A 26,225-nucleotide genomic window follows, 5' to 3' on the forward strand; every position below is an offset into this window, starting at 1 on the left:
AATCCTTTGAAGTACCTCAAATGGCTTAATATACTAAGGGCTCAACTTGCCCTTCTTCCCGAACCTCATAACACCCTTCATGGGTGAAACCTTGATCAGCACCTTCTCCCCAACCATGTAAGCAACATCACGGACCTTCTTGTCGGCATAACTCTTCTGTCTAGACTGCACCGTGCGAAGCCGCTCCTGAATCAATTTAACCTTGTCCAAAGCATCCTGAACCAAGTCAGTACCCAACAGCCTAGCCTCACCAGGCTCAAACTAACCCACCAGAGATCTACACCGTCTCCCATACAAAGTCTCATATAGAGCCATCTGAATGCTCGACTGGTAGATATTGTTGTAGGAAAACTCCGCGAGAGGCAGAAACTGATCCCATGAACCCCCAAAATCAATGACACAAACGCGTAGCACTTCTTCCAATATCTGAATAGTACGCTCGGACTGTTCGTCTGTCTAAGGATGAAATGCTGTGCTCAACTCAACCTGGGTACCCAACTCTCGCTGCACGGCTCTCCTAAAGTGCGATGTAAACTGCGTGCCCCGATCTGAAATGATGGACACTGGCACACCGTGGAGGCGGACAATCTCTCATATGTAAATCTCAGCCAACCGCTCTGAAGAATAAGTAGTACCAACTGGAATAAAGTGCACGGACTTGGTCAGCCAATCCACAATCACCCAAATAGCATCGAACTTCCTCGAAGTCCGTGGGACCCCAACTACAAAATCCATAGTGATACACTCCCATTTCCACTCTGAAATCTCTAGTCTCTGAAGCAATCCACCCGGTCTTTGATGCTCATACTTTACCTGTTGACAGTTGAGACACCGAACTACAAACCCCACTATATCCTTCTTCATTCTTCTCCACCAATAATGCTATCTCAAGTCCTGATATATCTTTGCGGCACCCGGATGAATGAAATCTCAAGAATCAACTCACGTAGCCCATCTACATTAGGCACACAAATCCGACCTTGCATCCTCAATACCCCATCATCCCTAATAGTAACATCTCTGGCATCACCGTGCTGAACCGTGTCCTTTAGGAAAAGCACATAGGGATTGTCATAATGGCACTCTCTGATGCGATCATATAAGGAAGACCGAAATACCACACAAGATAGAACCCGACTTGGATCCGAGACATCTAATCTCATGAACTGGTTGGCCAAGGCCTGAACATCAACTGCAAGAGGTCTCTCACCAACATGAATGAATGTGAGGCTACCCATACTCACCGTCTTTCTACTCAAGGCATCGACCACCACATTGGCCTTTCCGAGATGATACAGAATAGTGACATCATAGTCCTTTACAAGCTCCAACCATCTCCGCTGCCTCAAACTTAGATCCTTCTGTTTTAACAAGTGTTGGAGGCTCCGATGATCCGTAAATACCTCACAAGACACGCCGTAGAGATATGCCTCCAAATCTTCAATGCATGAATGATGGTAGCCAACTCCAAATCATGAACATGGTATTTCCTCTCGTGGGGCTTCAACTGACATGAAGCATAAACAATCACTCTACCCTTCTGCATCAAGACACACCTAATACTGGCCCGAGAAACATCATAATACACTGTATAAGAACTAGAAGCTGAAGGTAGAACTAGAACTGGAGTTGCGGTCAAGGCAGTCTCGAGCTTCTGAAAGCTCTCCTCGCACTCATCCGACCACCTGAAAATGGCACCCTTCTGGGTCAATTTGGTCAAAGGCAATGCAATAGACGAGAAACCCTCCACGAAGCGACGATAATAACCGGCCAAGCCGAGAAAGCTCCGAATCTCTATAGCTGAGGACAGTCTGGGCCAACTATGAACTGCCTCTATCTTCTTCGGATTCACCTGAATCCCCTTACTAGACACCACGTTCCCCAAGAATGCTACTAAACTAAGCCAAAACTCACATTTGGAGAACTTAACATAATGCTTCTCCTCACTCAACCTCTGCAACACAATCCTCAAATGTTGGGCATGCTCCTCCTAGATAAGAGAGTACATCAGGATATCATCAATGAACACTATGACAAACGAGTCAAGATAAGACTGAAATACACTGTTCATAAAGTGCATGAATGCTACTGGGGCATTGGTCAGCCCAAAAGACATCACGAGTAACTCATAATGATCATAACGGGTCCTGAATGCTGTCTTTAGAATATCCAAGTCTCGATTCTTCAACTGGTGATACCCAGACCTCAAATCAATCTTAGAGAACAAACTCGCTCCCTGAAGCTGGTCAAATAGATCATCAATGCGCTGCAAAGGATACTTTTTCTTGATTGTAACTTGTTCAACTGCCTGTAATCAATGCACATCCGCATAGAAGCATCCTTCTTCTTCACAAACAAGAATGGTTCACCCCAAGGAGATACATCAGGCCTAATAAACCCCTTATCAAGAAGTTCCTGAAGCTGCTCCTTCAATTTCTTCAACTCAGCTGGTGCCATACGATACGGAGGAATAGAAATGGGCCGAGTGCCCGGTACTAAGTCAATACCAAAGTCAAAATCCCTGTCGGGCGGCATGCCCGGCAGGTCTGCAGGAAACACATTCGGAAAATCTCGCACCACCGGAACATAATCAATAGTAGGAGTATAAGGACCAACATCCCTCACAAATGCCAAATAAGATAAACAACCCTTTCCAATCATCCTCTGGGCCTTCAAATGTGAAATCAATCTGCTGGGGACATAGTCTAGAGAACCTCTCCACTCAATCCTTGGCAATCCTGACATTGCCAACGTCACGGTCTTATCAATCCTTGGCAATCCCGGCATCGCCAACGTCACAGTCTTAGCGTGACACAGAACAACATAACATGGAGACATCCAATTCATACCCAAGATCATGTAGAAGTCCACTATACTAAGCAATAAAAGATTAACTATAGTCTCAAATCCCCCAACAGTCACTACACACGATCGATATACACGGTCCACAACAATGGTATCACCCACTGGCGTAGATACATGAACATGTGAAACTAAGGACTCACGAGGCGGATCAAAATAATGAGCGAAATACGATGATACATACGAATAAGTAGAACCAGGGTTAAATAATATAGAGGCATCCCTGTGGCATACTGAGACAATACTTGTGATCACTGCATCGGAGGCAATAATATGTGGTCTGGCAGGAATAGCATAGAATCGGGCCTGATCGCCACCTGATCAGCCTTCCCCTCTAGGGAGACCTCTAGCCGCCTGGGCCCCACCTCGAGCTGGCTGAGTGGGTGGTGTAACTGCTGATACTGGTGCCATCGGCTGAGAACTCTGCTGTGGAGCCCCACTCAACAACCTAGGGAAATCTCTCTTTATATGCCCAAAGTCTCCGCAATCGAAACAACCCCTTCTCTGACAAAACTATTGCTCCTGATAACCCGAGAAACTACCTGTAGAAACTTGAGCGGACGAGGCATGGTGAGAACTTTGTGCTGGTAGTGCACTGAATGAAGAATGGCCTGAGTGAGCACTGTAAGAACCATGGCTAGCTGATGCACCTCGATGAGCTGGACGAGCCATTTGAGCGGGCCTGTAAGGATGAGCCCTGTTGTGGTAGGACTACCCTCCAGAAGATACACCACCGAAACCACCCAAACCTCGAGGCCTCTTGGGCCTCCCTCTCACCACGCTCCTGGCTACAGACCATCTCTATCTACCGAGCAATGTCAACCACCTCGTCGAAAGTAGCACCAGACACCCTCTCCCAGGTCATAAGAAACCATGGATGATATGTAAGGTCATCATTGAACCTCCTAATCCTCTCCCTCTCAGTGGGAACCAACCAAACTGCGTGATGAGCCAACTCATAAAACCTCATCTCGTACTGTGTCACCGATATGCCCTCCTATCGTAACTACTCAAAATATCTGCGCAGCTCTTCCTTGCGAGACTGCGACACGAACTTCTCCAAGAAAAGAATGGAGAAATTCTGCCATGTAAGTGGTGCTGCACCGACTGGCATGCGCCTCTCATAAGCCTCCCACCATCTGAAGGCACCCCTAGTGAATTGAAAGGTAGTGAACGAGACCCTACTAGTCTCCAGAATACCAGCAGTGCGAAGAATCCACTGGCACTTATCCAAGAAACCTTGGGCATCCTCTGACTCAGCACCGCTAAATGATGGAGGCTGAAGCCTCCCAAATCTCTCAAGTCTCCTCTGCTCATCATCAGTCATAACAGGGACCACCAGGACTTGAGCAAATGCAACCGGATGGCCTGGTAGTACCCCCATTGTCTGAAGTCCCTGCATCACCTGCTCTAGAGTACGAGCAACAGGTGAATGAATACCTCCCTCGGCCAGAGAAGTGGTTGGTGCGGCCCGAGCCAAAACCACCTAAGCAAGGCCAGTGCAAACCGTCAATATCTGGGCCAAAGCCTCCTGAAGGCCTAGAATTACAATGGGTACAATTGGTGTCTGAGCTGGCCCCACTGGCTCAACCATATCTGGTACCTGCTCCTGAGCTGGAGCAACTGATGGATCTGTAGGTGCTACTCTAGCTATTGTACGAGCTGCACCTCTGCCCCTACCGCGAACCCTACCGCATCCTAGTTCTCTCGTGGCCCTAGCTGGTGGTACCAGTGGCTGTCTGTCCTGTCTGGTAGCACGTGTCCTCACCATCTGTGAGAGAATAGAATACAAAAGTTTAGTTATCGGAATTAACAAATCTGCACGACAAGAATACAAGAATATGAAGTTTTCTAAGGGTTCGGCAACCTCTTGAAGATAAGTACAGACGTCTCTGCACCGATCGGCAAGACTCTACTAAACCTACTCATGACTCGTGAGACCTATGTAACCTAGGCTATCATACCAACTTGTCACGGCCCAAATCCTAATCTGTTGTGATGGCGCCTAACATGGTACTAGGCAAGCCAAAATTTACGAAATAACTCCAACACTTTTAACAAAAATGGATTTAAAGCAGTTTAAATAATAAAACTTCTCATAAACAGGATAGAAAATCCAAAACACAACGCGGAAATTTCCAATATCGGGGTGTCACTGAGTACATGAGCATCTAAATATCACAAGTCTGGAAAATATTATCTATCATAGTCTGAAACTAAATATAATAAGTGGAAGGGTAGGGAAGGAGAAACAAGGTCTGCGAAAACGCGGAGCAGCTACCTCGAAATCTCCGAAGGGTCAAATGCGTAGGGAATCAATACCCACCGTGTCCGGAAACACTTGAATCTGCACACCAAGTACAGGGTGTAGCGTGAGTACAACCAACTCAGTAAGTAACAATACTAAATAAAGAACTAAAGGTAGTGACGAGCTTCACAGTTATCGTTCAATTACAGTAATTTCAACATAGGAAGGTAGGCATGCTTTCAAGTTCGATAAATTAGGTCAAAACAGTTACTTCATGACAAGTTTAAGTGAAACCGAGTGTAACATCTTTCAGAAATTTCAAGACAGTGATACATGGCAGCTAAATGCAACAATAATGAAATAAAATGCAGCCTCTCAGGGCCACAATCACTCAGCTCTCTCATTCACTCAGTACTTGGCACTCGACACTCACACTTAGTAGGCACCTGCGCTCACTGGAGGTCCGTACAGACTCCGCAGGGGCTCCTTCAGCCCAAGCGCTATAATCCGTACGGACAACTCACGTGCTATAGTATAATATCTGGATCAGCACGAACAACTCACCTGCTGCACGGACAACTCATGTGCTATAGTATAATATCTCATAATCAGGCCCTCGGCCTCACTCATTCATAAATCTCTCTAGTCTCTCGGGCTCTCAGTAATCATGAAAATCAGCCCCAACAGAAATGATATAATGTATCAACAAGGAACAATAGAGACTGAGATAAAATAGACAAGCAAACTATGACTGAGTACAAAACCACAATTTAGTAGATAATTCAACATGTACAAGACCTCTGTGGATCCCTACAGTGCCAACACATAGTCGGAACATGATTTCTAACATGATTTGTGGTTCAATTTCTCTAATACATGGAGAATGTACAGATAACAACAGAGTATTTAACTACACAATTCTATGAAATTTGACCAAGTCACAATTTTCTACGGTGCACGCCCACACGCCCGTCACCTAGCATGTGCGTCATCTCAAAACCAAATACATGACGCGTAATACGGGGTTTCGTACCCTCAGAACCAAATTTAAAACTGTTACTTACCTCAATCCGAGCAAATCTCTACTCCAATATACACTTGCCTCGCGAAACGACTTCCGAATGGCTCGAATCTAGTCATAAACAATTCGATATAATCAATACGAGCTAAAAGAATCAACTCTACAAAAAAATGCTAAGCTATTAATCAAAAGTAAAAAATCAACTCAAAAGCCGGCCCCCGGGCCCATGTCTCGAAATTTGATAATAGTCACAAAACCAGAAAGCCCATTCAACCACGAGTCTAACCATACTAAATTTATCAAAATCCGACACCAAATCGCCATCTAAATCCTAAAATCAAACTCTCCAAGTCCCAAGCCTCAAACTCCCAATTTACACCTTAAATACACACCAACTAGGTGAAAAAATCAATGGGGAGGCAAGATTATCGATAAAAATGATCACAAGGGACTTACCTCAAGAATCCCCTCGAAAAGCCTCTCATGAATCGCCCAAAACCTTGCTTGAAATGTTTGAAATAAGGTTGGTAAGTGGGTCGGTCTAGGCCCGAGACCGCGAGCCAAACGGGCCAGGACAGAAGGCCCAATTTTAGTGGGTCTGGGCAGGTCTCGTGGGTCGATCCTATGCTTTGGGCCCGCCAGGCCCGGGACCATTTAGCCCGCCAGGGACCGGGACCGGTCCCTTAGCGGGCCAAACGGTCCCAACGGCTATATTTTAAAAAAAATTATTTAAAAAAAAAAAATAGTCGTTGGCTATTTATAAAATAGTCATTTAACCCCCCAACTTTGTTTTAACCCCAAACTTTTTATAATTATATTTTTTCCTATTTTCAACAATAAATACCCCCTCATTCTTTTATTTTTTTTATAAAATCATCAATCTATCACAATCTCTTTCTAATTTTCTTCTATAATTGCTACCATTGCTTACTTTATTATTACTAAGTGTATAATATATAAGCTATATTCGATATATATATATATATATATATATATATATATATATATATATATATATACATTTAGTATATATACTATACTATACATCTTATATAAGCTATATTATACATTTAATATATATACTATACTATATATACATCTTATATATAGTATATAAGATGTATATATAGCTTATCGAATATAGCTTATATATATATATACTATATATACATCTTATATCGATATATATATATATATAATATCGAATATAGCTTATATATATATATATATATATATATATATAAAAGTTATATTCGATATAAGATGTATATATAGTATAGTATAGTGTATATATATATAAGTTATATTCGATATTAAATATTGAATATTAAAATTTAGGATGTTAAATAAAATTTAGGTTACAATTCTATAATAAAATTTACAAAGCATTGCCTTAGATATGTTTTTAACATCCTTTTGTCTCTAATATCTATTTAATTTAATTTTTTTAAAAATTATTGGGCCCACTTAGCCCATTTAGCCCGTGGGCCGGGATCGTTTAGCCCGGGACCAAACGGTCCCGGTCTCGATCCCGGGTCGGTCCCTACAAAAAGTCTTTTTAGCCCGGGACCGTTTGGACCGGCCCACTTGGCCTGTTTAGGCCCGGGATCGGCCCACTTGCCACCCTTAGTTTGAAATGATGCCAAAAACTCGAACCCTTATTTTAATAATCTGCCCAGTATTTTCGCTTTTGCGGGAACTTAATCACTTTTGCGGCGTCACAGAAGCGACATCACACACGCATATGCGGCCCATTCTGCTCCTGCAGTCCCTCACTCTGCTTTTGCGGACTCGCTTCTGCTAGCATCCAAGCCGCTTCTGCGGTCCCATCTTATCTGCCCACTTCCTCTTCTGCGATCCTCCTGCCGCATTTGCGGTCACGCAGATGCGAAACTCCCTATCATACCTGCGCGCCTTCCGTTTTTGCACACCTCTCGCCGCACCTGTGGCCACGTAAGTGCAAAACGCAGGTGCGGAAAAGTCCTCGCACCTGCGATCACCTGCACACTCCCCCTCCAATCTCTCACCTGCGCAAGCCAGCCCGCACCTGCGATCAAAGCTTAGAAGGTGCGGTTACACCAGCAGAGGTCCATCTTCAGCAATCACTCAACTTGAACTTTTGATTTGTTAACCATCCGGAATCAACTCGAGGCCCCCCGAGACCTCAACCAAATATACCAACAAGTCCTAAAACCTCATACGAACTTAGTCGAGCCCTCAAATCATATCAAACCACTTCAAAAATACGAATCGCACCCCAATTCAAGCCTATTGAAACTAAGAAAATTCAACTTCCACAAACGACGTTGAAACATATCAAAACACGTCCGATTGACCTCAAATTTTGTACACAAGTCACATTTAACATTACCGGTCAACTCCAACTTCTAGAATCTGAATCCGACCCCGATATCAAAATGTCTACTCCGGGGCAAACTTTTCAGAAATTCTAATTTTTACCATTTCAAGCCTAATTCCACTACGGACCTCCAAATCATAATTCGGACACGATCCTAAGTCTAAAATTACACAACGGAGCTAACAGAACCATCAAAACTCCATTCTAGAGTCGTTTACTCATAGATCAACATTCGGTCAATCATTTCAACTTAAGCTTTCAACCTTGAGACTAAGTGTCTCATTTCATTCTGAAATTACTCCGGACCCGAACCGACTACCCTGGCAAGTCACATAACAGTTATAAAGTATATAATGAGCAGTAAATGAGAAAATGGGACTACAACCCTCAAAACGACCGATCGGGTGGTCACAGTCTCCTCCTCAGACTCAGACTCAGACTCCCTTGTAGCTTGACTGCCTTTCTTGCTTTTCTTTTTTAATAATTTTTGGATCAAAGCTGAGTTGCTTGAAATTGTTGCGACATTTGATCCACTATTTGACGCATAGCTTCCATATCTTTTGGGAAACTGATGCCCCAGTAAATAATGGTATTGGTGGACGACTGGAGGATGGTTGTACTCCAATCCCGTAGACTCGACCTTTATTTATTTTTACGAGAAATAAAGAAAAGAAAGTAAAAGAAGTAATAAAACAAACACACAACTTTCAAAGTAATACCAAAATAGATAATTACATAATATTTATACCTTTATTCACGCCACCATCCGCCTGTGTCCAAATTGTAGTCATATCCTCCAGGGTCGGCTGAATTCCTTCAGGCTGAGTTTGTCACCATGCATCAAGATCAATACTTGTCCTGCAATAAAAATAATACACGTTATATAAATAAAATAAATCAAGAGAAAAAAATAATATAGTGTTGGAGTTGGGATCATATAAATGATTTTGAAGCACGCGGTTCGACCCATCCTTCTCTTGTGCTGTCCTCCTCCCCCTCCTTCTTCTTCTTCTCAGCGTAAGTCACATCTCCCCCACGTTCCTTTTCTTGACTGCATTTTCTTCATTTCGTTCCAATAATAAATAATATAATTAACACATAGATAAAGCATGGAGAATTTCCAAACGAAAAGCCGAAACAAAGAAGTATTAGCACTTAAATTGTTTCTTAACTAACCTAACTTGAATGTATAAAAATTCTAACTCTTTAAAATGTTGTTCAACTCTAATAGAGAAGTATTAGCACTTACGTTATTTTTTATATAAACAAGAATTTCATACTTATAGAAAATACCCAAATCTTTCTAATTTTTTTTCTTGATTTACTATTCAATACATACAAGTATACTAGCCATTTTTACAAGAACGTCTAACTAAAAGAATTTTTTTTTAGCTAATTAGTCTAAACAAGCAAATTTTTAACAAGTCACTATATACATACTGTATTGAAAACATTATTGCTAATTTATCCATACTATATTGCAAATTATATAGCTAATTTATACATACTATATTGCTAAATTAATGCAAAAATAAATTACCTGGAAAGTGACCAACGGATCTGCTGCCGGACCAACACCGGAGGGGAGATGAGCTGCCAGATTCCTGCACCAAAAACGAGTTAAACAACTTGGGGAAAAACTATTAGGGGGAGGGGGGTCGGCCGGACGGGAGAAGGGAGCGTATGAGGGAGAGGGAGAGGGAGAGAGAGGGAAATCGTACCTTATATGGTTAGATTAGAGAAGAAAATCAAGAAATAGAACGGGTGGGGGAAGAAGAGGAGAGGGGAGGAGAGGAAAAAAGAAAACTAGAGAAGAAAGAAGAAAAAACAGGTGGGGACTGTATTAAAAATAGATTTGCGACCGAATCGGTCGCAAATTTAAAATTTGAAAATTTCAAATAACAGCTAATTCAGTCGCAAATCCGTTGACCAGTCAGACCTCATTTTTATTGTAGATTCCGACCAGATTGGTCGAAATATTTATATTTTTATTTTTATTTTCTGAGACTGATTCAGTCGGAAAATTGAGCGACTGAAAGAGTCGCAATTTGGAGCCAAAAATTAAAAGAAAAATTAACATATATTTTTAGTAAAGTTTCCGACTGAATCAGTCAAAAATTACGATTGAATTAAATCGGTCGCAATTAATCAGTCGCAAATTTACTGTTTTTTTTAGTAGTGAATATGCTTAAGACTAAAAGCTAGTAGTGAGAGAATATACATACTCCGATCCTTATATTGAAGTGCTAGCAAAGTTAAGAGATTAATCACCATATGAGATGTATGATGTATTCAACAGAAATTTTAGTAGCCCTCACTTTTACTTAAGCGTAAGGAAATTTGTGACAAATATTTACTTTGATTTCCATTCTTATTAATCTTCGCGAAGATGACCACAGACCACAAAAATAGGCCTAGCAATAGAGTCGACAATCAATAATCCAAATTCAAATAGCCTATGTATAAAAGAAATGGATCTTATAGCACATAGTAATTCTATTTCCATGATAGATGATTCTAAATGGACTATTTAATACTTATTCAAAGAACTCTTACATATATCAAAGCCAAAATCTAAATATTTAATCAACTTCAGTTGATTACTCATGAAGCTCTATCTCTAATCTTTAGATCCTTACAATTAATATGTGACCTTTGCAGCTATCTAATGGATCTTTTGGAACTATTTCTTATCTAATTGCAACTTGGATCAAAAATTATTTTATTGGTAACAATCCAATTTTGATTTTTAAAAGGGCAAATGTCCAAATATGTCCTTGTAATATGCGAAATTGAGCGCATTTGCCCTTCGTTAATACTTTAGCTCAAATATGCTCTTACCGTCACATAGTTGGTCCATATATCCTTAGAGTTACACAGTTGGCCCATATATGCCCTTTTCGGAACGGAATTCACCCAAACTAATTAGCTATTTCATTAATTGTATTAAAGTGTATTACAAACACTATTTTCTTTTTATTAGTATTTTGTTTCTTTACCTTTCTCTTTTCTTTCTTCCTTTTTCTTTTCTTCTCTTTTTTTTCCCTTTTTCTCTCTCCCTTATCCGCTTCCTCCATTACCGATGTCTTCTCAATTTTCGTCACCAATTTCACTTGACAAAACTTATGAATTCCAATTACTAAGAAAATTCTCCAGTAAGGTAATCAAGTTCCAATTTCACTGGCCCTCTAAATAAACGAAATTAAATTATTCCAAAAATTATGCTTTAAACTTTAAAATAATAAAAACATCTCAACCTTTAACAATACTCAAAAGACCAGAATATTTAAATTATTTCCAAAAAAATAATTTAATGATTAAAAGCCTAGAGTTCAAGTTGTAGTATTATAAATTTACGTTGTTAGCCTTTTTTCATCTTTTTTCAGCTGGATATTTTTTATTTTTTTATTAACTATGTAAATTAGGGGTGTACATAGAACGGGTTGCTTCGCTTTTTATCAAAACCATACCAAACCAATTATATCGGTTTTGATTGTTCAATTTTGTTGGATTTTTTGGGATTTTTGTTACATAAATATTATTTCAATCTACTTTGTTAAAATTTTTTAGAACTAAATATATGTTCAGTAAAAATTTTAAAAAAATTGACAAACATATGATCTATAAAATATTCTTATGGGAGAATTTTCTTAGTAATTGGAATTCATGAGTTTTGTCAAGTGAAATTGGTGACGAAAATGGAGAAGTCATCAGTAATGGAGGAAATCGGATAAGGGAGAAAGAAAAAGTAAAAAAAAAAGAGAAGAAAAGAAAAAAGAAGAAAGAAAAAAGAGATAGGTAAAGAAAAAAAGTATTAATAAAAAGAAAATAGTGTTTGTAATACACTTTAATACAATTAACGAAAGAGCTAATTAGTTTGGGTGGATTTCGTTTCGAAAAGGGCATATATGGGCCAACTGTGTAACTCCAAGGGCATATATGGACCAATTATGTAACGGTAAGGACATATTTGAGATAAAGTATTAACGAAGGGCAAATGTGCTCAATTTCGTATAGTACAAGGGCATGGACCTTTTCCATTTTTAAAATGTCAAGCAACTACAGTGGTTCACTTTCTTATTCCTCAAGATAACTGTATGAGGAACTCCTACTAATCTACGAGTCCTTAAAAATTATAGAGATCCTACAGTCTTTTCAGAACAAGAATAATAGCTTGCGAACATAGTACTCATTATCTCTATCAGGTCTCACAATCTTTATCTTTCTCTGAATTGCTTTCTACTCATTTTCATAAATTAATATCTTGGAAGCATAAAATGTTTTAGACTTTTTCCAAAAGCAAATAGAGAGAAGTATGTCTGGAGTGGTAATCACCTAATGAGATAAAATATCTCTGACAATTAAATTGGATATGAATAATGAATGATCCACATTATATCAGTTTTTGTAACTTTTAAGACTTCATATTGCTTCTTCAAGTATCCTTAATGGACGTATTAGTTTGCTTATTCATATGCAATCTGCATAAGTCCCCGTCTCTGAAAGATTAAGAGAAAGCGTTTAACACATCTTGACTGTCAAATTTAATATGCTTTGGATACTCCTAAATTTATAAACATGTAACCTTTGGCATTCATGATTTAACGTTCAATGTCATACCCATGATAGAATGTTTTAAAATATAGTGCCTTATGGTTCTAGGATGCATTAACTATTTATTTTTCGGTGTTGTCCCCATACTGATGAGCATCACTTAATCTCGACTATACTGAAATTATAGCAGGATTATTGTGCTCTCTTCCAAGAAACTCTCTCTTGTTCATGCTATTTTGCTTACTGCATTACCTCAATTGTCTGGTCTTCTATTATCAAAAGTTCAATAACCGTTGGGTTAATATAATTATTTGTGGCCTAGATAGAATATAAATTCAATTGCTTAGCCTACTAAACAAATTTTAGGTTAAATACTCAGTACTTTCTATATCATAACACATGGCTTCAGTAGTGACAGCGACACTGAACTCTATCAGGATTGAAAAATTAATCTTTAGTTATGCAATAATTTAAGATTTCCATGCATAATATGCACCAATCAAAATGTCATAGAGGGCCAAAATCCATATGCATATAAACAAAATATACATATGAATTGCAGCGAAATATAGAAGTGGGGAAGACAACGCAAGACAATAATCTTGAAACACAACAAAGAGATAGAAACTTTTGTGGTATAGTTTTCAAGACTGTATTGGTAATCTGAGGCACGTGCTAAATAACCAGCCATCCTGTAACCCATAGTTGGTTAGAATCTAAGAGTCCAGCCTTATCTAGCAACTTTACTAGATACTTTACTCAATCGTTCTAAAATAAACGACACATTTCTAAATTTGGAAATAATTTAACTCTAAGCTCTTTATTTTACTCATTTTACCCTTAATGAGAATCTTTTATAATCACAGAATTGTTATGGCCCCACAAAGATTTTACCCCTTAAGCTTTTAAGACTACAAGTTTCAAAAGTCTTATTTTTTTCTTAAATTCCGTGTCGAGTCAAACTACCTCATCCAAATTGAAACGGAGGGAGTATTAAATATTATTACCAAATGTTATTAATTTAATACATATAAATAAAATGGGCCGTACTTTAGTAAACTTAATGGAAAATCTATCCATTGCGACTATATATAATTAAATGCTTTAGCTCAGTCTCTCAGCTTTCAAACAGAAAATACTTTTCAGATAAATTGTTTCATTAGTAGTGTCATAGCAGTGGTTACAACAACGATATGGGAGAAGACGAACAAAAGAACGAAATCGCCATAAGTTCCAGTCTCTCCCACTCCAATAGAATCCACTCCAACAGAATCCATTCCAATAGAATCTATTCCGATGATCATCTGACTTTAACTGTTGAAGTTCCTGAAACTCATCATCAGATTGGCCAAGGTAACAATTAATGCTTTGATGAAATTACGTATTTTATTGTTGGAATTACATGCATAGATACGAATTTAAAAACCATTTTATAGCACCAAAAAGATCAGACACTCAGCTAAAGTGTATATATTCCAAAGGGTGCAGAGACTATTCACTTCACTTTCTCTCTGTCAGTATGCTATCATATTGAGCAATAGTTTAGTTAATATATATGTTAAGCTAAGTTAATTTATCACTTATACTAAATTAACATTGTTTGATGTATGCTTTGAATGTGAATAATCTTTTTTTTCCCGGCTGATTATGTTATTGAGGAGGCGTATCTTTGGAGTCCAAGCAAGAATAATAGAAATATGATATTTTTGTGCCACTAGTAATTTCTTGACCTCTGTAATAAATATTTTGGAAAACAACCCATACCAAAATTTATAAACACGTTGGGAACTACTCTTTCTTTTGAGGTTGTTTTATTATTAATGAAAAATCTTAGTCCTAAGTACTCTACGTACCCTGCGGACTTGCCTATATAAAAAGAAACACGTTGGGAGTACAATTTTCCTTAAGCGTCAGAGTTTTAAGGCACGTAAGCACGCAGCAGTTATAATGATAGTACTTAGAATTTTGCCATAAAATCTTCACCAGAATTTTTTAATATTATGAAATTTTGTGGCAAAATCATGATAATCACCACAATATTGTTACTTGTTTTAAAGTTCTGCCTAGTGTGCTTCAAAATTTTATACCCATCGTGCTTTAAAAATCTGGCGCATGACTATTTTTATCAAAATATTTTTTAATGGGGTCAAAATATATGTAAACTGTGGTTTAAACAAAAAATAAATGATCTTTTATGACCACTTATAATATAAAATTAAGAAAATGACTTTTTCATATTTCTTGTTTCTTATTTTTATATTTCTTATGCTGTAAAAATGAATATCTCTTGTAAAAAAGGTATTAAATTAAAAATAAATTTGTTGTGTTTCGCATTTACCTACAACTATGTCAATAATCGGCATCTCCACTAATTGACGCTTGATAGCCTATTACGGACGGAGTAAGGCCTCATTTGTTTGCACTTAACAAAGGTTTGAATATTAATTATTCATATCTCAAATATTAATTGCGTTTGTTTTTAAAGTCTGAATCTCATTCATTCAGATCTTAATCATATTAAGTGTATTTATTTTTTTAACTTCACAATTACTTAATGAGTCTGAATAGGTCTGTATGATTAAGATCTATAACAAAGTGAATGTCATTAAGATGCTATCATCTATATTCATTACTATCTGCTGCCATCGCTTACCATTATCAACTACCACCACCACCATCATACTCAACCACCATCACCATCACCATCATTATCCTCAACTATAGCTTCCACCACTACCACCACCTATACCATCCCCGCCACCATCATCCTCAACCACAACCACACACTCGTCCACCTCAACTATCACAACCAACCACCCCATCACTATCAACGACCATAGCCGAATCCACCCACCATTATAAACTACCATCATTCACCATCAACTTCTTCAATATCACAACCACAACCACCATCACTACCCATCATTATAAACTATCACCACCTACCACCACAATCCTCAATCATAATCGTCATCGCTACCAATCACCACTAGCTATTATCCAGAACCACCACCATCGACCAAAACTACCACCAACCACCGCCTCTAGTCTTCATTCACAAGCACCTCCATTAGCTATCACCACCATCAACTACCTGTAAAATAATATATATATATATATATATATATATATATATATATATATATATATATATATATAGAATATTAGATTAATTAGTATTTTATTTGAATTTTATATTTATTAATTTTTAAATAAAGATAAATTTTATACATTTAGATGTTAAAAGAACAAACAATCTTAATCATTTAGTATTCAGATCTTAAAACACATCTTAAAATATTTAGATGCGTATTTAAATTCATATGTGTTAATCTTAATATTCAAATATGCATGTATTCAAATTTAAACGTGTTTAATCTTGAAAAAAACAAATGAGTCCTAAGCCTTGTTATGCGCTTCCATAGCTGGGATTTGATTTTTATGAAAACACAAGGGATTCGGCAGAGTGGAGAAGCTGGATTTGTCACACTCACTAGTGTTGAATTGGGAAACGAAAATATTTATTTACATTTTGTGTTTACGTCAAAACACATCAAAACTGTGACTAAAAAAAGCTGAGATAAAAACGTGCATAAGGTTATTATGATTACGTGATAATATTATATGTAATGATATGTTTTTAATTAATTAAATTGGTATAAACTGAATAAAGTTTTCTTAAGAGAAACTCTAAAATGGAGTCCTTATGTCCAACCTTCCAACCTTTCCCGCATGATATATCTGTAGTTATTTTTAGTTTAAGCAATTAGGTAGACGGTTATCCGGGCTAGTTCTTCTTCAAATTATGCACTGGCCCCACTCTCACCAAAAACTAAAAATTTAAAAAGAAGAAACGGAAACAAGTGAGTAAACAGATAATCTCTGCGCAGTCTGATTATATGAAAAAAATTGTTATAAGTGTACTTCGGAATATTTCGGCGAAATTGAGAATTTGCGGAAGAGAATGAGTCAAATCATCCAACATAAAATAGTACCAGATTTATTGATTAATTCAATGTGTGGGATTCCAACTTACATAGTATAACAATAAATTCTACTTATGATTGATGTTCATACCTTAACCAACGCCTACACTTACTATATTCATTCCCAAAAATTACTGAGTACGTATTTGAAAGTTGAATTAGCAATTTTTACAACCTATATTCTAAAAGAAAGTCAACAACCAATCTTTAATCAATAAGAGTGCTACTTTTCACTTGTTGACCTCATCGTTTCAATTCAAAGAAAAATTCATCTCTGATTCACCAGGCTAAGCGTCTTTCCCCGTATGAACAGTTGCCAAATACTACCGAAAATCTAAGATGTGAACACTTTTTTTGCATAAAGTGAATGATTCATCCTTTTATCTGGAAGACAAACATTAATGATCTATACTAAATTGATTGTTAAGGAATACAAAATGGAGAACTTACTGCTTTCTTCTTTTTCCCAAAGCAATAAATCACGACTAAAATTATTGGTCGGCAGTTATTCGCACATTGTGGTGAATGAGGCCCTTTTAGCACAGCCTAAACACTACGTTGATGGGAAAGAAAAAAGAGAGAGGAAAAATGAAGCAAAGAACTGTTAACAATAATAACTAAAAAACTTTGGTTAGTATTATCGTTACGATCCGAAATTCATAATCTCGGGATCATAATGGCGCCTAACACCTACTTGCTAGGCAAGTCGACGTGAATAAAGTAAATAACTAATTTTTAATATTTAATACAAAATAAAGACATTTAACGAGAAATAAGCTCAGAATTTAACACAGTGTGAATAAAAGCAACGCGGTACTAACTATTCCAAGAAATCCAGAGTCACATGTACATGAGCTACTAGAATACTACATACGTGGTCTGAAACAAGAACAAATGTTTGAAACTAGATAAACAATAGGATAGATAAAGAAGGGGACTTCAGGGCTGCGGACGCCGTGCAACTACACCTCAAATCTCCAACTGTGGCTGAATCCGAGCAGAAAAATCATTAGAGACCGCTAGGATCAACACCAATATCTTCACAAGAAGTACAGAAGTGTAGCGCGAGTACAACCGACCCAATGTACTCCGTAAGTGTCGAGCCTAACCTCGACGAGATAGTGACGAGGTTATGACAAGAAACTATATATATAGCAACAAAATAACAAGTAAAAAAGTAAAATATTAACGGGGAGGGGACATACGAAAGGGGAAATATCATGAGAACGACAAGTATGAAATCACCAAATAACATTTTCCGAGATAAACAACAATATAACCAAGTAAATCATCAAATTCGGAAATCAATTAAGGCAATAAAATAAAGATAGCACGGCATCACCCTTCGTACTTTTACTCTCGTCCTCACCATGTAATATCATAAATAAAATGGCACGTCATCACCCTTCGTGCTTTTACTCACCGACACGGCATCACCCTTCGCGCTTTTACTCTCAAATCTCTCAATATATGATAATGAATGCAAATAAGGCACGACAACACCCTTTGTGCTTTTCTCCTCCTCACGAAGAAACAATACAAATCTGAATAATAAAAGCAAGGCGAAAAATAATTTCACTTCAATTATAGTGCCATGATATCAAACTCAACTTTCAAAATATCCAACATCTTTGAAATAAATAATAAATACGAAATAAATAATTAAAAGAAGTAATAATCTAACCTAAGCATGGAAAACATAGTCAATAAAATAATATAATATAAAGAAATAATTTACACCCGCATGCTTTAACCCAATGACAACACATAGATATTCGTCACCTCACATATACATTGTCGCCCCACACATAATACACGTAGCAAATAGACCAACAAGTCCTAATCCCCCAAGTCAAGATTAACCACGATACTTTTCTTGCTTAGCAACTAAATCAAGACACAATCGTGGCTTTTTCTCTAGAATTAGCCTCCAAACCAATCAAATCTAGCCAAATATAGTTCAAATAATTCAAAATAAGTTTTGGAAACTACCCATGAGTGAAAAAGATTCAATCTTTAATGATTTAAAAAAAAGTCAACAAAAGTTAATCCGGACCCGCTGGGTCAAAACCCGAGATTCGGATCAAAACTTAATTACCCATTCATCCTCGAGTACGGTTATGTGATTAGTTTCGAAATCCGACCTCAATTTGATTTCTAAATCTCAATTTCTCAAAATCCCTAATTTCTATCTAAATCCCTAATTTCTACATGAAAAGGCTTAGATTAAAGGTTAAAATCAATGGGTATTTATGAAAATGTAAGGAAACAAGTTAAAATATACTAACCAATGAAGTTGGGATGCAAATCTCTTCAAAATTGCCTCTAGGCCGAGCTCAAACTTGAAAATGGTGCAAAATGACTCAATCCCCTTTTTTTGAAAGTTCATAACACTAGGCGTCAGGTGTTCTTCGCGTTCGCTAAGCAGCTGACGCGATCGCGAAGCACAGCAGCCAAATAGGCCTTCGCGTTCGCGATGGCCTCACCCCCTAGCCTTCACTTTCGTGAGCTTAGGCTTACATTCGCGTAGAGTACTGCCCAACCTGCCCTCAGATGCCACAAACCATCGCGTTCGCGAGGTAACGGTCGCGTTCGCGAAAGGTAAGCCCTCCACTGCTCCGCGTTCGCGACCGCATCCTCGCATTCGCGTAGAAGGAATCCACCCCAGCCCTAAGTTCTCCCTTCGCGATCGCGAAGCACAAGACATCAGACACCAGAGAACAATTGAAACCAACAACTTTCTAAGTTCAAAATGGTTTGTAGCCTATTCGAAACTCACCCGAGCCCTTCGGGCTCCAAACCAAACATGCACGCAAGTGTAATATCATCATAAAAACTCGCTCGCACGATCAAAATACTAAAATAACACATAGAACTACGAATCGGATATCAAAATACATGAAATCTTCAAAGAAACTCAAGAACTTCAAAAATCACAACCGAGCGTCTGAATCCTATCAAACTAACTACGATTTGCACCAAATTTTGCAGACAAATTTCAAATAGCAAAATAAACCTATACCGAGTCTCAAAATTAAAATCCGAACCCGGTAGCCATAAAGTCAACCTACAGTCAAACCTAAAAAAAATTTAAATCTTTAAGTTACTAGCTTTCGACAAAACACGCCAAATCAAGTTAGGGACTTCCGAATTCAATTCCGAACATACACCAAAGTCCAAAATTACGATACGGACCTACCAGAACCGTCAAAATACCGATCCGGGATCGTTTACATAAAATATTGACCGTAGTCAACTCAAATTATTTTTAAAGCCAAAAATCATATTTTCTTACAAATTGAGGAATATTAAATGGAGATAATAAAGGATTCGGAATACGGAAATAAGGACTAGAACTCAAAATGACCTATCGGGTTATCACAATTATCCAAGACCATATACGAAGACCGATCCCAACACCCCGCAGGGCAAGGCCTGCTAACTGGACATGAACAACATTATATGGGAGTCTAGGGTCTTAGCATATACGTACTTTTATAGGACTTAGCAAAATTCTTCAGACATTTTTACAGTTTAAAAGGTGATGAATTAAGAAAATATGAAAGATGGCTAAAGCATAGATCCATCAAATATTCTACAGCAGCGTAAACGAAACTAAGCAAATACAAAGAAAATATAAATCACCCATTTTAAGCTAGCGTTTGGTCATAGATTCCCAAATTTATTCTGAAAAATCTGATTTGGGTGAAGTTTGGTTTGAAGATGAAAATATGTTTGGATATATGTTTTGGGTGAAATTTGGTTTGGAAAAACATGAAACATGACTTATACCCACAAGTTCTAAAAGCTATCACAGATACCCAACAATACCATTATCAATAACATTCATTATATTATCGCAAACCATAATCCAGAACATAAATAAATTTGATACAAAATTATCATTTTTATAATGAACTACATGATACACTATCAGATGACCGAGAAGACGAAGCAATATCGTTATAAAATAATAAATGGTAGGCTCTTTTATAAAATATAAAAATTTGAGGCAATTTTTAAAAAATATAATAGTGATATTTTGGCCCAAAACCAACTATTGAGCTGGTTTTGGAATTTGGAATTTGAGATTTGGCAAAAAAGGTAGGCAAAATCTATGGCCAAACATATGTATGCCAAATAAAACTCAAGTTTATTTTGGCAAACTCTATGGCCAAACGGGTCTAAATCTTCCATTCACCTAAATTCCCCCAATTCTTCATGTTCCTTTCAATTGAATGTGAAATTTTATTTTCTCTCTGAATGAATGTTCAACCCTGTTCCTAAATTTTAAACATTATACAAGTAAATGATGGGAAACCAAGATAGCGGCACTCACAAGTGCAAAGAGAAAGATGACGAAAAAGAGAAAAGGGAAAAGGTACTAATAAACAGAAAAAAGATGGAAAATAGAGGGGAAGTGCAACAACGGCACTACCAATTCTTCGTGTTCATTATCTCTCTCTTAATTTTCATCCATGTTTCTAAACTCTTAACTTCTTTAAGTTATTTGTCAAGTGCAAAGAGGAGGATACTGAAAAAAGAAAACCGGTTTTGGAATTTGGGAAGAACGACGGGTGGAGATGAAAAATTTTAGTAAAATTACCAAAAAGTCCTTGAATTTAATGTGGTGAAAACATATAACGAGAACACTTTAGAGAAACTAATTATGTATACAGTGATGTAGTACGTTAGCAAAACCCATAAATTGAAACGAAGGGAGTATAATATAATTGCAGGAGTTACTGAAGAAAGAAAATGAGCACATGCATGTCATGTGTTTCGTATATTACAACAGATATTTATTTGTTTGTCGAAACCGTTGTAATTTGTGTTGTCTGACTCATGTGTTTTGCAAAATGTAGATTCATCCTTTCAGGTGGGAGTTCTTCTATGTACTGGTATGAACAGCGCTTACGCACTAGGATATGCTGGTGCAGTCATGGTACCTTTGGGATGGATTGGAGGTGTGATTGGTCTGATGTTAGCAGCAGTGATATCATTATATGCTAATGCTCTAATTGCCAAGATCCATGAATATGGGGGAAAGAGGCATATCAGATATAGAGACCTTGCTGGATTCATATATGGTGCGTACGAGAAAATTCATATCAACATGTAGTCTTTTTATTTAACATCTCAGTTTATTTGACTTAGTTAATTTATTGGGATGTCGGATGATGCAGGTCGGATAGCTTTTGTAGTTGTCTGGGGATTACAGTATGCAAATCTTTTCTTGATAAATATTGGATTTATCATTTTGGGTGGACAGTCGTTAAAGGTAAGATGTTCTATATTATGAGGATTTGTCATATAAATGGGCTGGTTGTAGCTTGTTGTTAGTTTACCTAACCTTCCTCCTTTATTTGGGTTGGGAATCGGCAATGTGAGCAAGCTCATACAAGCTTAGTCGTTACAACGAGAAAAGAACTTGTGTAGGCTATATAGGTTAAGTTTTAGTTATAACACTGTTTACTTTTTGTTCAATATTTGCTAGGAGTCTTTCAGTCTTGTTAGAGATTTATAGACCAAATAAAAATATATGGACCGCAACTTGAAGTATTTGTTAAGAGGAAATTGATCTTGAAATGTTACCTTGTTTGGTCAAGTGGTAGAAATGGTTCTGAATGAAGGTATATGATTCACAGGCTTTCTATATTCTCTTTAGAGATGATGATGAGATGAAGTTGCCGTACTTCACAGCAATCGCTGGATTGGGATTTTTTCTTTTTGCCATAGCTGTACCGCATTTGTCAAGTTTAAGGGCTTGGTTAGCGGCTTCAACATTCTTCAGTCTAGTCTATATCACTATAACCTTTGTTTTATCTCTTAAAGACGGTATGCATGTCTCTCTCTCTCTCTCCCCCCTTAGTGTGATCTGACTACATCAGAAATGTGACATTAATTTATTGAAGTTTTATATATGCTCAATTTTGTTCAAATACTGTGAAGTTAACTATCATTGGGCTAATTTTTGCTAGGTAATGATATTCTTGGAGCCTCTTCTTGCCTGGTGTAATTTATCCGTGATATGAAAAAGCAAATACATAAAATGGAGAATGTTGTCTCACTAATTTGCTGTTGTCAGCTAATATATGAGAACAGAAGTTACTATACCAATTTGAACCTCTTTAGTTCTAGTAACAAAGATTAGCAACGTGAAAAAAATAAAATAATGTAACTGGAATCATGCCTCCTTCAGAGAATGTGACTTTATTGGTGTCATCAGACAAAGTCTGAACTGAGTATTAAAATGAAATGCTAGAGGGAGCTTGTCTGATTATTGCACTCAGCAAAACAACTACCTAAGCATCTCCATTTCAACATTTTATCATATTCTATTAGACCTGCTATTAACATCAGCTTTACTATATATCTGTCGTCATAATTCTTCACATCCAACAATAAAGCCCAGGGGGCTTTAGCACCATACTACCACTATACAGAATCGGTACCACTAATAGAATTGGCAGTTCAGTTTCTCTCTGCACTACTGAAATACTGGGAAGGATATTTCGTATTTAGTAATGTGCTATTGGATTGACTTTAAGAAAAGCTTTTTTATTTTGGTTCCAATTCAATACTAAACAAGTCCGAACTAATTGAATACTTGTGTCAGAAATTCCTTGAATCGGTTTGCCATTTCCATAAAGGATATAAAGCTTTATGTGAAATGTCCATGTCCAGTATCATTTCAAACTCTCTTGTCTAAGGAACTAGTACATAGTTAACATGCATCCTTCTCTTCTTTCCTAAATTGCAGGAATCAATGCTCCACCTAGGGACTATGGCATTCCAGAATCAAAAGCAAGCAAAGTTTTTGCAATTATTGGTGCAACAGGAAACCTTGTTTTTGCATTTAACACCGGCATGGTTCCAGAGATCCAGGTATCTATATAAGCTAGAAATATAGGAGCCTTATGAACAGAGTATTACTTCAGCAATGTATTTGTGTGAAGGACAATATCATTTTTAGCACTTTTTTTTACCATCATACGTCTCCGTGGATAAACTTAGATATTTTGAAATATATTCTTGTTATTAAATTGAAGGATATTTAGAATATGACTATGAATAAGGCGATGAATCATTCTCCAGCCCATGTATCTACTCTTTATTTCCTTTTGTTGAGTGTGCCTGCCCCATTGTTGTACTATGTAAATCTTATCTTGTCTGACTTTTCACTTATTTCCTCTCAATCAATTTGTTTCCGTCTAGATTCTAACAATATACTCATATTTGTTGTTAAATCCTTTTTGTAACAGGCTACTCTTAGAGCACCTGTTGTCGACAACATGTTGAAAGCCCTATATTTACAGTTTACTTTAGGCTCTGTGCCTGTTTTTGCCGTTACTTTTGTGGGGTATTGGGCTTATGGATCAAGCTCATCATCCTATTTGCTCAACAATGTCAGTGGCCCAGTTTGGGTGAAGGCACTAGCCAACCTTGCTGCTTTCTTGCAATCCATCATATCTTTACATGTAAGTATATCTCCACTTTGATCTTATGCTATTCCTTCCTTTCTTGGTCTCAACAGAAAATTCAGCTCTGTTACTATGCCGGCTATATAATGGATTTAACTGAATCTGTTACTTTTGGCCTAAACTATGTATTACGAAAAAAGATCATTTAAAATATATACATATGTGATATGATCACACTTATTCCGAACTGACTCACTATTAAGGTTCCCTTTTTTTTTTTTTGGGTATTGCAGATATTTGCAAGTCCAACATATGAATTCCTGGATACCAAATATGGATTCAAAGGAAGTGCAGTCGATTTTCGGAACGTGGTATTCAGAACAATAGTCAGAGGTGGTTATCTAGCAATTACTACGTTCTTGTCGGCTCTGTTACCTTTCCTTGGAGATTTCATGAGCCTCACTGGTGCTATCAGCACATTTCCACTCACATTTATTCTCCCTAACCACATGTACCTTGTTGCCATGAAAAAGCAGTTGTCTTCACTACAAAAGAAGTGGCATTGGCTAAATATTGTCTTCTTTGGTTTCACTTCTGCAACTGTTTTAGTAGCTGCCTTCAGGCTCATTGCAGTGGACTCAAAAACTTACCATATGTTTGCAGATTTGTAACTCTTTATGTGATACTTACATGATGAAATGTTCTGTTCTTATTCAGGGGCTTCAAGTATTTTTTTAGTAATGACAAACTTTTTCAATTGAAACATGTGTTGGGGAAAAACAAGTAGTAAACAATGCACGACAAGGTATCAGCGGAAAATATCCAAGTCAAACTTCACCAATCCATTTGAACCAAGAGAAAATAAACATACTCACGTACAAATATTTTCGGGCAGTAAGTATATCAACCAACGTCAAATATAGCCAAGCAAAATAATCAAACACACGAGACACCAAGATTTAACGTGAAACTTCTTCAATGTGAAGAGTAAGAACCACGGTACTTCCGACCCATAAATATCCATAATATCAATCAACAAGAATTACAAAAGTTCTCTAAATTGACAACAAAGCAAGTGTCAAACCAAGAGCAACAATAGAAACAAGAGCGCACCAAAGCAATTGAAACAAAAGGAGAGAATTCACCCAAAAATGAGTTACTGTTCACACCTCCAAAAATGAAAATACAAGCCTTCAAATCCAATCTTCACTGTTGAAATCCAAGAATTATATGTAAAGAACTCACAGTTTAAATTTGAGCATGATCCAATGGTTAGCGAGTTAGAAAATACTATTTGAAGTGGACTGCCTAAGCAGAACTTTTTTGCAGCAAAAGAGCACAAATTTTCCCTCAAACCCTTCAAAACGACTACTCTCTCATTTTTCTCTCTTGTTATGTTCAGACCTAAATAGGTCTTGTTTATACTCCTTAACAATAGTGGGCCTTAGGTCAAAAGTGGTCTAGGTCCAAAAGGGCACCTTTAAATACACATAATAAGGGAAAGGCCCAAAAAAATTCAAGAATTCTCCCCCTCCAACTATGTGAAGGAAACCGCCATCCTGGCGATCAAACAATATCTTCAAACTTTCCTATTGGCTGAGATTTAGTTAACATGTCTGAACCATTATCTTACGTGTGAATCTTCTCAACAATCATGGATTTACTGAATATCTATTTTCTATTAATGAATATCTATTTTTTATAAATTAATTAAGTACTAGTCTTAAATTAATCACGTAGTATTAATATTATGTAATTACAAATGTATTTA

General features: G+C 37.2%; 1 protein-coding gene across 1 annotated transcript; it reads left to right on the plus strand.

The window, feature by feature from the left end:
• Positions 1-14,189: 14,189 nt before the first annotated feature.
• Positions 14,190-25,830, plus strand: LOC107828844 (proline transporter 2-like). The gene is made up of 7 exons (XM_016656220.2): positions 14,190-14,397; positions 21,896-22,120; positions 22,217-22,311; positions 22,679-22,868; positions 23,794-23,918; positions 24,296-24,511; positions 24,748-25,830. The coding sequence occupies exons 1-7, from the start codon at positions 14,238-14,240 to the stop codon at positions 25,123-25,125; spliced, it is 1,389 nt and encodes a 462-aa protein (XP_016511706.2). The 5' UTR covers positions 14,190-14,237; the 3' UTR covers positions 25,126-25,830.
• The last annotated feature ends 395 nt before the right edge of the window (positions 25,831-26,225 follow it).

This window comes from Nicotiana tabacum, chromosome 4 (genome assembly GCF_000715075.1).
Source record: "Nicotiana tabacum cultivar K326 chromosome 4, ASM71507v2, whole genome shotgun sequence".
NCBI classification, from domain to species: Eukaryota; Viridiplantae; Streptophyta; class Magnoliopsida; order Solanales; family Solanaceae; genus Nicotiana; species Nicotiana tabacum.

Bases quoted from the DNA above. Each gene is read 5' to 3' on its own strand.
- LOC107828844 (XM_016656220.2), top strand. From the start codon at position 14,238: ATGGGAGAAGACGAACAAAAGAACGAAATCGCCATAAGTTCCAGTCTC. The intron at 14,398-21,895 runs GTAACAATTAAT...TGCAAAATGTAG, and splicing joins TCATCATCAGATTGGCCAAG to ATTCATCCTTTCAGGTGGGA. The intron at 22,312-22,678 runs GTAAGATGTTCT...TATGATTCACAG, and splicing joins TGGGTGGACAGTCGTTAAAG to GCTTTCTATATTCTCTTTAG.